The sequence below is a fragment of the Malus sylvestris genome, chromosome 13, assembly GCF_916048215.2.
Source record: "Malus sylvestris chromosome 13, drMalSylv7.2, whole genome shotgun sequence".
Classification (NCBI taxonomy): Eukaryota; Viridiplantae; Streptophyta; class Magnoliopsida; order Rosales; family Rosaceae; genus Malus; species Malus sylvestris.
The window spans coordinates 17,921,489-17,937,551 of NC_062272.1; the positions used below are offsets into that span (position 1 = coordinate 17,921,489).

The following is a 16,063-nucleotide window of genomic DNA, read 5'->3' on the forward strand; positions in this document are numbered from 1 at the left end:
TGCTTCGGGATCGCATATGCCAAAAATCACAAAAAACAAACATTAAGATATGAATACAATGAACTAATTCGATCATCAATTTAAAACATTTACACAAGTGGATACTACAAAAGAAAAAAGGCAATGCAAGAACCCCAAAAGAAAAGCAGTAGGAAAAAAAAACTTTGCGCGACGTAGATGTACCGGCGTTGCTCAAAGTTTTTTTTCCCTCCTTTTGCTTATGAACTAATTCGATCATTGATTTAAAACATTTACACAAGTGGATACCACAAAATCTTATGTTATGAAAGCATAAGTAAACTCCAAGTGTTAGTGAATCTATTGTTTTGATGGTATACACTTTGTACGAAATTAGTTTCAACAATCCAACCGTCGAATTTGTTTGTGTATGCTTCGAGATCGCATACGCCAAAAATCGCAAAAGACAAACATTCAAATATCAAGTAATGGGAGAAACATTTTCGACGGTTATTAACAAAAAATCCCGATTTAACGGTTATTTTAACTTCGATTTTGATGATTTTTTTACAGCTACACTCCACAACCCTATATGAATACAATGAACTAATTCGATCGTCAATTTAAAACATTTACACAAGTGGATACCACAAAGGAAAAATGCAATGCAAGAACCCCAAAAGTAAAGCAAAAGGGAAAAAAAAAACTTTGCGTGATGTAGGTGCACCGGCGTCACTCAAAACAACTTTGCACTACGAAGACCTACGTCATGCAAAGTTTTTTCCCCCTTTTGCTTATGGACAAATTCGATCATCGATTTAAAATGTTTACACAAGTGGATACAACAAAATCTTATGTTATGAAAGTATAAGTAAACTCCAAGTGTTAGTGAATTTATTGTTTTGATGGGATACGCTTTGTACGAAATTGGTTTCAACAATCAAACTGTCGAACTTGTTTGTATATGCTTCAAGATCGCATATGCCAAAAATCGCAAAAATCAAACAATCAAATATCAAGTAATGAGACAAACTTTTTCGATGGTTATAAACGAAAATCATGATTTAACGGTTATTTTAACTCTGATTTTGATTTTTTTTACAGCTACACTCCTTGACCCTATATGAATACAACGAACTGATTCGATTGTCAAAACAGCTTTGCGCGACGTCGGTACACCTGCGTCGCGCAAAGCTAGGAAAAAAACGGTAAAGCATTCTTGGTTTGGCGCCAAAATCTTGCGCAATGCAGAAAACATCGTGCCAACGTCCTTTGTGCGACAAAGACTGGTGTTGCACAAAACTATTTTGTGCTACAAATATGCGCGTTGCGCAAAGATGTTTTGCGCGACACCAGTCTTTGTCGCCCAAAGTGTCGTTGCACAAAAGCCGTTTGCGCAACATTATGTGTTTAGCGTTGCGTAAACAACTTTTTGTACTAGTGCATATGTCTCATAGACGTACAATTATAAATTATGTATCTAAATAACATTATATTGTACTGGCATTGTACTAAAACTCAAATGAGAAAACGTAAAATTCATTTCTCACACCCAAGGTATTAAATATCGGTAATATCGGAAATATTGGTAGTCTAAAAACACGGAAATATCGATGGAAATATCGGGATAATATCGATATCGATAAAAATTACATGGAAACCACGGAAATTGTAAGAAAAACTTGGAAATTTTTATTGAAACTTTGCAGGATGTTTATTTAGTCAATTATCTATTAGTTTATCACAAAAAATTGGAAGGAAATGCATTGCATGATGGATTTAACATTATCAAGTTGATTATATAGCGTGCTGACAAACATTGTGAGTATAGAAAATATGTAGTAATTAATGAAAGAAGTCTAAACACACCATAATCATTTATATATAATGAATTAGTACAATATTTTACACTTTTCACATGATGCAGCACACCATTCCAAAACCTTTTTTTATTATTATTATTTCTTCTTCTTCATTTTTTGTTTTTTTTGGCAAACATTTTTTCTTCTTGTTTTCAGATGGTGCCAACGCACCACTTCTTTTTCTTCTTCTTTTCAGATGGTGCCAACGCACCAATCCAAAAGCCCTTCTTTTTCTTCTTCTTTGCAGATGGTGCCAAGTCACAGACGCAACACAGAGACCTCAGTCCCTTCTCCCTTCTCCCTTCTCTCTTCTCCCTTCTCCCTCCTTCCTCATTCCCACAACTTTTAATTATTTTTCGATATCTCTCTCTCTCTCCTCCCTGCTCGTCACTCTCTTCAGATCCCACTCTCTCTGCAAATCCCAAATTCCCAATCGCCCCTCTCTCTCTCTCTCTCTCTAAAATCCATTCCGTCAGGGAATCAAAATCCCATCTTTTTCATTCACATACAAAACCCACACACATATTTATAGATCTGCTGCTCCTCCTCCCATGGGTTTCACCGGGAATCAAAATCCGCCGCCGCAACAGCAACCGCCGCCCTCGGCCGCTGCTGCGTCGTTTCCCGCCGCTTCCACTCCCTCGTCCCCCAAGTAGAAAACGTTGTCGTCCGTGTCGACTGCTCCGCCTCCTCATCTTCCTCCTCCGACAAGTCTCTGACCCCCTAGATCGGAGTCTAGGGTCCTGTTTTACAGTCGGCCGGAGCTGTAGAAGCTTCGGCGTTCTTCTCCGAGTAGTAGTTCAAAAAATATAGCGATATTTTGACGAAAACCATTTGGATACCTATTTAAATATCCATTGCGCGAAAAACCGATAATATCGGCGATGTTTCGCCGATATTATCGGCATTTTCTTCCATGCTCACACCTAAAATTATTGTAAATTAGATCTTAAAATCGTTCATTTGAGACCAATTGATTTGCTCGATTTCAGGGAGAAGCCACACGATCTATCCCAGTTTTCTTCTAAAATCGACCAAATCTACAGAAACCTTTTGTCGCAGATTGTGACTATGCATTCGTGTTTGTGCTCATGTGCTGTGACCATGGCTGAGCCTATGGAGTTTTTAACAGAGCGAATTTTTGGAGAGGATAGTACTCAGACCGTACTTATTGATGGTTCGACTAACAATCCGGTTTGCTTTCTTTCTAACCACATTGCTCCTCTTGATCATTTGTTAATTAATTAGAGGCAGCGCATATGCAATGCTACTGGATCATTTTTTAAATTTCTTTTCAAATGGTTTTGCCAATTGTAATACTTTTTTATCACACACTCACCCTACAAATTAAACAGGTTCCGTTGGATGTGCTGAGCCACAATAATTTGTTGCTGTTCCTTTCGAACCTTACCAATATTTCTGACTGATATTGAAGCTCTCAAGATCGTTAATGAGGGAATAAAAGCATATGACAAATCTAACATTGTGTGGATCCCCGTTGTGAAGCAGTGGACTGATGAACTGCGAAACAAGTTCGAGATCTTGAGAAGGAAGATGCGGTGCGTGGTACATAGTGCAGTGTTCGTCAAACTTAACGGCTGGCAACAAATTCATCGAGAACATGTGGTATTTCAGGCGTAAACCTGTGGTGGTGGTGATGAACAAACAAGGTATGGTGAAAAATCTAGATGTTCTCCCCTTCTAATGGTGTATCACGGTAATTCTTCAATAAGCCCAGCAAATTTATGTTGTTGCAAATGTACATTTCACCTTCAGGTGAGAGTGACTTAACAATTAAACTGTCATAAATCACACACATCAAACCACTTTGACAGTTTGTGTTCAGCACTCATCAACTGCATTCATATGAGACATCTGAAAGTTAAAAAGACTCATGGGATGAAACTAGCGTCCATAATGCACAGGATAAAAACCACCAACCAGTCTCAAAATAAACTTATTCTCTCAATAAGAACTATAAGAACTAGAAAATTAACACAAAAGAGATCAGAAGTTACTCAAAAGGATATTAACATACCAAAGTTACAGTAACAAGGTCAACAACAATAACCAGCATCGCTAAGTTGTACATTTCCAAGTCATGATAAGAAAAGAACACCACCTTCCTAATTTGCTTACAGAAGTGGAACCGATCTAAGAAACCGGTCCGAGATAATCTGCATGCAAGCCAACCAAAGCCTGAAATTCCCTTTGTGCCTCAAGCCACTTAGTCCCAATAACAATGAAGCGTACGGTGGTGCCTTTCTCAATTTTTGACATCTTGCTGTTCATGAATACAGGATTCTCCCCTGGCACATAATTATAATCCGGCATCTTCATCTTCGAGAGATACATGTTTTCAACTGGGCCGCAACTCAGGAAAACTCCATGCTTCAGAACCTTGTGGACAACCCCCTCAGCAATCTCTCCCCTGAAAAGCTTGAAGGTAACCGCGCTAAAAACAACAGGAAACAGAACATCCCCAGTCTGCTGCCTCACTTTACCCTCTCCAACACTCTCCAGAGTTGTGAGAGCGAGATAGTAGCCCAGATCTTTGGTTGCCTTTCTTGATGCAAAGTCCTCCAGCAAGCGGATAACAATTGACTTTTGGAGTATCAACCCTTTCATATCCAAGCTCTCAGCAGGGATTACAACGTTCCAGGGCAATTGTACTTTCAGAAACATGGCTGCTTTTTCCTACCTATCATAAACCAGAGAATGAACTAAGTGAGTATCCAACCCATCAACTGTAAAAAATCTAGAAAGCAAAAGAAAACATGTAAAGAGCAACCAAACAATGAACTAAGTGAGTCCTGCTCTCCTGAAAGAGCAGAGCAACACAACTATTCCAACATTGCTCAGATGGCTACAAAGGATTACAGAAATAAGCATAACAAGTGTCCGTTTTTCAGATGAATCAGCTCAATATTTCTTTCCCCACATTTTCTATCCTTCTCCCATAACTCACGCTGGGTCCTTCATGCACGTTCTCTCCCATTTTATTCTCATTATTCTCTTCCCAAACCCTTTCCCTTTTCTGGAGAAACAAGATACTCAGATTTGAGGAAAATAAATACTCTGAGCAGAACTGCAGAACCAGCTCAACTATAGGCCCCACTTTTTTTGTGAGAGGAGTGTTAATCTACCTAATATAACTCTTTCCCCTGGTTCTACACATGCCTCAAAGCTCAATGTCCAGTTGTCTCTATCACTTGACTTCTCTCTATGAAATCATAGGAATCAATTTGGAAACTCAATCCCCCTTACCATACACGCATCATCATATGACTATTGCAACTGTATTATTAATTATTATACAGAACACAAAAAAAGAATCTCTCTATAAAGTAAATAGACATAAGAAAATAGGTAAAGTTATAGAAGCTGATAGTGAATGCTCTCCTGGTTCCTCGAAACTCGTCTCACTCTCCCTTTTCATTCATCATTCGTTACTAACAATAATGACCTATCAAGAAAACAAAACTCGAAATAAGACATTTTGTCAATCTTTATCTCATGTCATGAATGTCATCATGTATATTTAGATTTGAGATCAGAGCAGAGGTTTAAGGAAACAGTCAAACATATAGACCTCTGAAGGAGACTCGTTGACCCATAGATTCTTTCTTCTGGGAAATTGTCTGCAGATTCATTTCTGCATCAGACTACTATAGAGCTCTGCATGAGGGTGAACAATGCGTCAAGAACTTTCCGCACAACCTACCTCATTTCAGAGCTTTGGGCAACAGGCCTGTAACCAAACCCCTACCAGGGGCTTTGGTGAAATAAATGGGGAAAGGAGTAGGGATGGAGATTTTGGTAAAATTTCCGATCCAGGGCAATCCTTGCCCCCTTTGCCTACAAACATATAGTATATGCTTACTTGCTAAGTTTTTCAAATTTTGTATATTTCTATGTCATTTAAATGCTAAATTAACTTATAAGCTTATTAACATAAACCAGTTCTATATTATGTATATATAGTTGTTTCCTTTACGAAAAAGTGGAGGGGAGGGCACATGAATACCCCACATTCCCTAAGGTGAGAATGTGAACAAAATATGGAGATTGCAAATCAAAGTGAGGACGGAAAAGGATGGAAAATTTATCCCTTCACCACCAGCCTTTGCTAGCTTGGTTTAGTTGTGGAAAACTAAGGTACATGCCTTCTGCTAGGTGCTTGGAACCCATACACTTATACACATTAGTAAGAACTAACCACCCGCCGTAAAACAAAGTGAAGCAGCAAAATACAAACAAATACGTAATCACTATTAAATCAGGCCTAAACCATAAACCCCATTTCCCATTCCCTCATATGATCTATCAATATCTAGCGCAAAGAGGTTCTGAAACCACAAATTAGCTGTTTCATCCATTCAAATGTTCTTCAAACCTCTCCATTTCAGTACCAAAACCACAAAATTCCTCGCTCAAGGACTCACTGTGAAGTCAAATTTCACAAATCTACAAACCAAAATCCAATTTCTCAAATATGTGAAACCCAATTACTCAAACAACAAAATAATACAAGCACAAGCATGCATATACATTGATATATATATATACACACACACACACACACATACATACACACACACACACACAAAGATTAGGGTTTGCAAAAGCTTTAAAGCACGTACCTTTGGAAGGCGAAAACCCCTACACAAGAGAAAGCGGAAGCTTTTGGAGGATGGGCTGAGACAGATGGCGAGTGGGTCAACCGCGTGGAGCCCTAGGAACGAGTTCACTCACTGAGTCGACGGCTCTGACCCTCCAGCTGAGCTGAGCTGAGCACACTGCGTGACTGGCGAGTGGCGAGTGGCAAGGGAGAGATAGACTCTTCACACTTTCCTTGGTTTTTGTTTTGGGTATGCGTTATTAAATACCGGTAATATTGGAAATATCGATAGTTCGAAAACACGAAAATATCGATGGAAATATCGGGATATTATCGATATCGATAAAAATAATATGGAAACCACGGAAATTATAAGAAAAACTTGGAAATTTTTATTGAAACTTTGCAGAATATTTATTTAGTCAATTATCTATTAGTTTATTACAAAAAATTAGAATGAAATGCATTTCATGATGGATTTAACATTATCAAGTTGATTATATAACGAACTGGCAAACATTGTGAGTGTAGAAAATATGTAGTAATTAATGAAAGAAATTTAAACACACCATAATCATTTATATATAATGAATTAGTAAAATATTTTATACTTTATACATTGCATGGTAAGATACATGAGTAACTTAGTACCACATAGAGTTCCTATGAGGTTCAAATTTTCACTATCTTCATCATCTCTATGTGTAGAGTGAGTGTATTGTGAAGAATAGTTATCAAATGATAAATCCCTAAAATAGTTTTGCATGTAATTGTTAACATGCCACCTATATGGATCCGAGATTGGTTGACGTTGTTCATAAGAAAAATCATTTGAAGATTGAGTCTCAGATTATTTTCATAAGTCGCTTGATTCCATCCTAACAGGAATGGGATATGAAGGGTAGGGAAATGGTTGGTTATGAGTATAACCATAGTTATTACTTCCCACTCCAACAGAGTCTAAAGTTATAGATAACGAGTCATCTTCTTGACTTGACAAAATCCCCTTGCCTCTTTCTCTACGAGTATAGTCCTTCCCTATGGCACCAATTCATGGTCCTGCCCGCCTACTACCATGGTCCTCATTCTGTGTTGCATCGTGAAGTTTGCCTCACCAGTGAAGAGGCTCATAAATCCGGGAGGTGGTCTAACATAGTTTCCATATCCACCACCACTACCTCCAACTCCATTATATCCTTCATCATTCTCACCTCCGATGGTAGGTGAGTCTCCTGATCTTGTACTAAAACTATCATTAGTATCAGCACGATGTTGTGTTTGTATAGGATTGGAAGAAGGTGGAATTCTAGTGTTTCTTGGTCTTGGGCGCAAAAGTTCTTCCAAAGAGTCAACGCTGCTAGATCCCACCTCCTCCTCTAATACTCTTTCTACATTTATCCCTTCATTACGTGCTTCTTCAGCAACTCTGAGAGCTGGATTGCTTTCATCATCATCTAAATGAAGAGGTCTAATCCATTGATAAAGTTGGTTACCCTCTATATCATCATCTTCAGCAACAATATCAAGCACATCTAGTGGGTCACCACGGTCGACATGATTTATTTCTACTTCCTTATCTCGAATTTGAAGCTTCATATTGTAGTAGCAATAAACTAATTTTTCCAACCTACTATGAGCCAACCTATTTCTTTGCTTTGTGTGTATGAGTGCAAATGTGCTCCAATTTCTTTCACAAGCAGATGAGGAAGTTGTTTGTGATAATACTTTGATTGCTACCTTTCTCACAGTTGGTGCATCAGTCTCATACATGATCCACCATTCAGCTACAATGAAAAACAATGTTGATAAGCCTAATAACTCCAACAAATATTATAAACTTATCGTGAAATATGTTTACACTCACTAGGAGACATTTTTGTTCGAGCAGCAACTGATGTTGGTTCTCCAAAAGTTCTTCTTGCATCTTTAAACCATGTTAGCTGAATTCAATAAATCGTGTTAGTTTAATCAAACAAAGTAATTATTATAATTTAAGTAATTGTTTACCTCATTTCCAAATTGGCCAACTGTTGGTGATGCAAGGTCTAATTTAGAGTATATATTATGTACAACACGTATAAGGGTACCATCATCTCCAACACCGGGTCTGTATTGGTATCGAGGATTCAAATAATATGTTGTTCAAAGAAACACATACTCTAATAAGAGAAATAATACTTATGCAACTAAAGAAATGAATTGCAAATTATGACATAATTTATACCTGCTGCATGCAAATCGTGGTATAATGTTTTATACCATCGGTCTTCAATTATCTTTATGACCCACCTTGCACCATGTTTTCTTTCCAATTCATCCTTCACTACACGCATCAACTCATATATTGCCCCCATAGTAGGATACACTTCTGTGTCAACGATCCGTAAAACTTTGTAAAGAGGTTCAAACAGTTGGCACACATGTTCTGATTGAGTCCAAAAAGCATGATTAAGCACTATACTTTCCACCATACGACCTGCATTTGAGCGGCTCAAAATGTGGTTGGCGCAATCGTCACTAGTGAATAGTTGCTTCAACCCTGCTTTCTTCTGAAGTAGGCTGTCTAATGCAATATAGTTGGTGGCGAATCGAGTGATAGCTGGACGAATAATTTCTCCTTTGCAAAATTCACGCATCTTTGCCAACAACCAACCATGATTGTAAATATAATTTGTGACCGTTCTAGCTCTTTTTACCACAGTAGCAACATTCTCTCTCTTCCCCATTGCCTTAAACATGAGATCAATACAATGTGCTGCACATAATGTCCAAAACACATTATGATGCTTCATTAACTTTTTTCCAGCTTTAACAAATGCAGAACCGTTGTCGGTCACGACTTGGACAACATTATGCTCTCCCACCTCCATGATTACATCCCTCAATAATTTGTAAATATACTTGCAGTTCTTTATATGGTCTGAAGCATCAACAGACTTAAAAAAAATTGTCTTTCCCTTGGAGTATACCATGAAGTTTATGATAGACAATCTGGTCGGGCCAGTCCATTTATCACACATGATTGTGCAACCATTAGTTTCCCACTTTAACCTCAACTTGTTAACATACTCGCCAATGTCTTTATACTCCATATCCAAATATTTGTTTCTTATCTCATAGGGAGTGGGAGGTTGTACTCCAACACCGGCCTGTTGACATCCCACTACCATATTTTTGAAATTATGTGATGATGTTTTCTCAGCAGAGACATTTTTATAGATAAAGAACCTGCTAATTAGATGCCTCATTCCTTCCTTCACATTACCTCCAGTGAAATAACTCCAAACACTCTTTTGACGTGCTTTGGATGACTTATATAAACTTGGGGCTATTGGTGGTGTTGGTTGTGATTCTCTAAGACTACCTCCCCGTCTCATTTGTGAACCACCACTTGTTCCGGAACCTTGTGCTCTATTAAGAATTTTATGAAGGTGTTCTCTTTCCCATGCTGACTGTTTGGAGGCACGTAATGCTTGTTTCAAACTGCGTCGTTCTTCAGGTCCCATGTCATCATCACATTCGTCCTCATCGTCATCATCATCACTGTCAACCGCTTGGCCAATGACTTCTCCTCGTAGCCCAGCTCGAATATTTTCCATTCCATGTGTTATCTTTTCCTTCTGCTATTTTTTATTTTTTAATAATGTGCTGATGAATGCCTTCACTTCTGGGGGGGACATTATCGCATCGTTGGACATTTTTTGCTGGATCTAATCCACTAAGACGGTACTTAAGTCGTGTCACTCCGCCACTCTTCATTACCCAACCACAACATTTGCAAATTGTGCCATGGGTCTCTATGTTCCCAAGCTGGATCACGTTTAGTAACTCCACTAGACATCTTAAACGTACCTATATTTATTTTTCATGAAAATTAGACAATTATTTTTTGGCCAAAAAATATAGTAGTGATGATGGTTATATAAGAGAACCTAAATAATAAAGTTACTCTACAGAAGAATTAAATATGAAGTAAAGAAAATGATTGTAAAAATTTAAGTAATTATAAAAATAATATGGAATAATAAAACCTAATATTAATGAATAATAATCCAATTTGATAAAAAAATAATACTAATATAAAACATAGTGATGAATAATAATCCAATTTGATAATAATCCAATTTAATAATAATCCAATTTAATGAATAATCCAATTTAATGAATAATCCAATTTGATAATTAAAAAAACCTAATATTAATGAATAATAATCCAATTTGATAATAAAACCTAATATTAATAAAATAATAAATAACATTAAACATATTAAAATTATCCTAGGGAATAATTATACAACATTACTTAATTACTTAAAAAAATTAACATGTAATTGTTAACATTACTTACAAAAATTAACATGCAAGTATTAATTACTTAAAAAAATTAACATACGAGTCCACACAAATTTTTTTGTTGTTGTATAAATTACAATAATATAAATATAAGTTTGTAAACTTACCTTAAATATGGAACCCTTTGTGTTCAAACTCTGGAATGGATCTGGAATGGCTTTGAAAGGGGTAAGGGAAGAAGAAGAAACGAAAATGCTCTGAATGGCTCTGATACTCCACCTTTGAGAATGTGAAAGAATATCACAGACAGTGGCACACGGTTTTGAATGTGAAAGAATATCACAGACTCACAGTGGCACACGGTTTCATTATGAAAGCACTATTATTTTTGTCCATAGTCTGAAATTGTAAAAAGTGATTGTAAAAGTTGTCAGGTGAGTCAGATGACACAACTACACACACACAGACACGCCACCACACACGCACACAGAGATCACACACGCACACAAGTTATGTGACACAACACACGCACACAGACATCACACACAGATAGTCTCTCTCTCGATCATTCTCTCTTCTCTGAGCTCCCTTCTCCCCCTTCTCCCCCTTCTCCATTATCCCACACACACACACAGATCTCCCACACACACGCACAGAGGCCCAAGGTCTCTCGATCCTTCTCCCACACACACGCACAAAGACTCAAGGTCTCTTGATCCTTCTCCCACATCGCCTTCTGCTCCTCCCTCGTCGGCGCCGTCTCTCTTCTTTCTCTCTGCACCGAGGGTCCAAGACCCACATACACACACGCACACCATCGCACCTGCTTTAGGAAGACACCCATCATCATCAGCAACCTCGTCTTTCTCCTTCTCCTTCTCGTCTCTGCAACTCGGCGAACGCAGGAACTCCGGCGAGTTTCTTGAATTTCCCCGGTTAGGTAAACTTCTGGTTTGCCTCTTTCTGTTCTAGATTGAAGCTTATATGTGAAATTTAAGTTCAAAATCGTGTTTTTGCAAGGTTTTTGGGACGAAATCGGCTCGGGAATAGGCACACCCATCTCCAGCGAGGTCGTGGGTGTCGATGAACTTTCCGAACACCTCCGACCGTTTCACGGCAAACGGAATTTATAAAAACATTCATCTCATCTTCTATTTCATTTTGATACCTAGATCGGAGTCTAAGGTGCTTTTTTATAGTCGGCCGGAGCTGTAGAAGCTCCGGCATTCTTCTCCGATTAGCACAGTTTCAAAATATCGCGATAGTTTCGAAAATATCGCGATATTATCGATAATATCGCGATATTTTGACGAAAACCTGTTGGATACCTATTAAAATATTGGTAACATGAAAAACCGATAATATCGGCGATATATCGCCGATATTATTGGCATTTGAGACATTGGTTATGTGTCATGCCCACTGTTTCCATTGCTGATGGCTAGACCTGTAAATGGATCGAATTTCTCAGTTTGGGTCGGGTTCAATCCGATTCGTTAAGCTAACGAGTCATTTGAATCTAACTCGTTAAGCTAACGGATTACCTGAACCCAATCCGTTAATTTAATAGGTCACCCGTTTCAGCTATTAACATTTTTTTTTTTGGCATAACAATACACTTACACGTATTAACTAGGGTTTAGGTACAGAAATTATGAACTTCACCTGATGGCAGCACCAGCAATCTCTCCAAATCCGGTTATGACATTAAACACTCCGTCAGGAACACCAACCTTCATAAGAATTTACAATAGTGAGTCAACAATGGCGAGCCACATTGGGAATAAACACGAAAAACGTAGAGAATGAGAAGCTACCTTGTTGTTGCTGTTGCGGAAGCTTTTATGTGCAGTGTGGTGATAACTATGCTCATTAGAAAAAGCTAAGAGTTTATTTTTTGTTGTTAAGGCTTTACTGAAATTACTCAAACATCCTCAACTAACGGGTTGACCCAAAGTGATCCATTATTTAACGGATTGTTAACGGGTTCACACGTTAGTGACCCAACCCGTTAAGCATCCATCTAAATACTAATATTAAAAGGTTGGATCGATTCCAAAATATTAGGTCTACTGATAGCTATAGCTACGTGGATAATTGGCACCACTCAATTTGTTTTAAAAGAAATATCCCCTTTTTATATTATATTTTATGAATTCAAACTTAAGTGGAAAATGTTGAACAACTATTTGTTGATTTATATTGGAGTTTTCAAACAACCATTTCTTAATTTACGTAATTTCAAACTTGGGTGCATGAGTGCAAACAATGCCATTGTAATTAACTGACCTAAATCCACCTAGAATAAGCGATTCCTTGTTCATGTAGAGCATAAACTAGTTTATTGATGTGGCAATTTGAAAATGTCGCTTAGAAAGTTTTTTCAATGACACGCTCTGTAGGTGCATTATACATGATATATCTTTTCGGTGTGTAAATAATAGTTCCCGTGGCTTAAACAACATGTAACAAATGATTTTGATAATCTCATTTCCACAACAAAAGAAATCCAGATTGATTTCCCACAAGTTAATTTACAGAAGAAACCTTCATTATTTGGAAAAATTACAAATCCAGTCCATCAGGACCAGGTAACGTAAGGGGACCAAGCGAATCGCCCTCTAAACTGGCAAGCATCACAAACTCCTTTCTTATATCATCCCTAATCTCTATCCATCTGACTCCCAGCACCTTGAAACGAATTACAACATCCTTCTCTATCTTTGCAAGGTCGTCGTTCAAGAAAACTGGACTTTCGCCAGCAACATAGCGGAAGTTTGGCATTTTCCGAGCGGAGAGAAAAACGTAATTTATAGGTCCACATCTCAAGAAAACCCCAAGCCTGTATATGTGATGAACTACTCCTTCCATGATCTCTCCCTTGCAAGGTAGGAACATGCGACAATTGAATACTACAGGGAAGAACACGTCTCCTGAGTTGTCTACAACCTCTCCTTTCCCAATCCTCTTTAAGCCAGTGACCGCGAGAAAGTATCCGAGATCCTTGTCTGCCTTCTCTCTTAACAAATCCTCCAAAAGCCGTGTTACAACGGTCCTTGTAGATACAAGTCTGTCTTGGTCTAGATTTTCAGGAAGGACAGCCACTTCCCTGAACAATTCCACTTCATAAAACATGCTCAAATCTCTTCAAAATTTTCCTAAAGAAACGAGGTTATAAACAGAGGTTTGATAAATCAATCGAGCAGCTTCTTAGGAAATGCGTAAAAAGAAAACAAACGCCTCAGAGAAAAATGAGAAGCAAGACTGAATAACAGGCTCGGAAGACATCTCTAAACATAGAGACGTTGGACTAGAGGGAGCTAATCTATCAGGCATTGATTGATGGAATGCTGTAAAGAGCGAATACAATTATGTGTCACAGAATCACCAGCACTAATAACAGGGTAGATATTATATTCAATCAGAAATTAGAATTTTCAAACCGCTCGAACAAGGCAGAGAGACAGAGAGAGGAAATAAGTAACTTGCATTCAGGAAATCATTTGTTCGCACAGCATCATACAAGCTGTATGTACGCTGCAATCTGACCCGTCAAAAACACCTCTAAACCAATTACATAAGTAATGCATCTCTTCCTTTTGTGCCCTGCTAACCAAGCAGTTGAACACTACTCAGCTTGTTAGGTATTACCTTATTACTTCTCTAAATCCCATTCAATCAAACACGCAGTTGTTCGAACAATCTCAGTTACAATTATATCAGGATAATGGAAATAAAAGTAAGATTTTCAAATTTTATAACGAGGAGAGGACAGCATAAATCATAATTCTCTGGTCCAATTAATCCTTAATATCAACAAAACCATATAGCTTGTGAGATCTATCCATAGTATTTTAGCGAAATTGGCTGCTCCTTCTCCCTCTACACCCAAGTTCAAACCCCTTCCCCGTAATTTAGATAAGAACATCGCTCGAATGAAAAACAAAAATATTTGTGTTCATCTACACACCTACGTTCACATAGCAGTCAACAGAGGCCATTTTCTCTGACTCCATTTACACATATTTTCATTTTACAAGAATTATCATATAATATTGCAGATTAAATCTTTATCTACGAAATAAACTCATTTAATCAAAACCCAGATACAATCTGCTTAAACATGCTTGAAAGTACCGGAATTGAACATTAAAGAAGTAAAATTCAAAGGACATGAGACAAAAAACAAATCTGATCAAACTGAAATTTGGAAAAGATAACAAAGAGGGATTCAGCGAACGAACCTGGTAACGATTTGAGAGAATAAAAACCCAATCGAGAAAACTTTCTGGGGCTCTGGCGAGATCCGCTGGTGGGAAGAAGTTGATGGGAAGGACAAAACGGAAGGTTTCCACGCTTTGAAATTTTGAATGAGTGGGGGAGGCCACGGCAAGACAGTTGTTCTCTTTTCGGTGTTTCCTTGGGTGTGTATATATTCCCAACCAAATAACAATGCGTGCATATCATTTCATTCATAAATTTAATTTAAAAAATTTAGTCTCCTGCATTATTCTTGGGTTTTTTTTACTCTTTTCCGGCTCAAGTTGATCCCTCAATGTAATTTCGCCCTTTTCGGTAATGGATTAGTAAACAAGCCATTATTAGGGGCATTTCAAAAATTATGGTCAAACTTGGGATGAAAAAAAAAGTTTGAATACACTGAAGTGGAGCAAGCTCTGAATTTAATGAGCAAATTTAGAATAACTCTTGATATAATTAGTCGTTTAGGAATGTTTTCGTAAATTAGTTAACGACACATAACGTGTATATCAAATAAGATCAACTTAAACGTTTGACATTTAATTTAGGAGTAATTAGGTTTTCATCCTTATTTTTACTACTCTATTGATTAAAACCTTATTACTTTTCAATTTTTGATCAAGGTCCTTTGTATTAATAATATCATTAATTATTTCAATAATAAAATATTTTTTATTTATAAATATATTCATTTAATATTAAAAATGTTACAATTAGTATATTTATATTTATGGCTAAATTTTTTATCATATATTTTTATTTTTAGTTTGTACCCATTTTTAATTTGCAACCCTTTTTTAATTTGTACCAATTTTCCTTTCAATTTTAATTTGTACCCATATATTAATTTCTTTTTGTGCCCATATTTTTTAAAGTTTTATTTGTATTGTACCCATATTTTTTTATTTATTTGTACCCATTTTTATTTTTGCTAAATGTACCCATTTTGAAGAATGTACCCATGTTTTGATACAATAATTTTTTGGTTATTTTTTATGAATGTACCCATGTTTACACACACACACACAATAGTATATTTATATTTTAATATTTTTAATCCCACAAATTA

The 16,063-nt window shown here is 37.2% G+C and overlaps 2 protein-coding genes across 2 annotated transcripts; both read right to left on the reverse strand.

The window, feature by feature from the left end:
• Positions 1-3,834: 3,834 nt before the first annotated feature.
• Positions 3,835-6,689, reverse strand: LOC126596053 (DNA-directed RNA polymerase V subunit 7-like). The gene is made up of 2 exons (XM_050262516.1): positions 6,464-6,689; positions 3,835-4,521 (listed from the first exon to the last, which is right to left on the reverse strand). Exon 2 carries the CDS (start codon positions 4,503-4,505, stop codon positions 3,975-3,977), a length of 531 nt encoding a protein of 176 aa, XP_050118473.1. The 5' UTR covers positions 4,506-4,521; positions 6,464-6,689; the 3' UTR covers positions 3,835-3,974.
• A 6,511-nt stretch (positions 6,690-13,200) lies between these two features.
• LOC126596052 (DNA-directed RNA polymerase V subunit 7-like) lies at positions 13,201-15,182 on the reverse strand. The gene is made up of 2 exons (XM_050262515.1): positions 14,979-15,182; positions 13,201-13,892 (listed from the first exon to the last, which is right to left on the reverse strand). The coding sequence occupies exon 2, from the start codon at positions 13,867-13,869 to the stop codon at positions 13,300-13,302; it is 570 nt and encodes a 189-aa protein (XP_050118472.1). The 5' UTR covers positions 13,870-13,892; positions 14,979-15,182; the 3' UTR covers positions 13,201-13,299.
• Between the last annotated feature and the right edge of the window lie 881 nt (positions 15,183-16,063).

Excerpts from the sequence above, each read along its gene's own strand:
- LOC126596053 (XM_050262516.1), bottom strand. The coding sequence starts at position 4,505 with ATGTTTCTGAAAGTACAATTGCCCTGGAACGTTGTAATCCCTGCTGAG.
- LOC126596052 (XM_050262515.1), bottom strand. The coding sequence starts at position 13,869 with ATGTTTTATGAAGTGGAATTGTTCAGGGAAGTGGCTGTCCTTCCTGAA.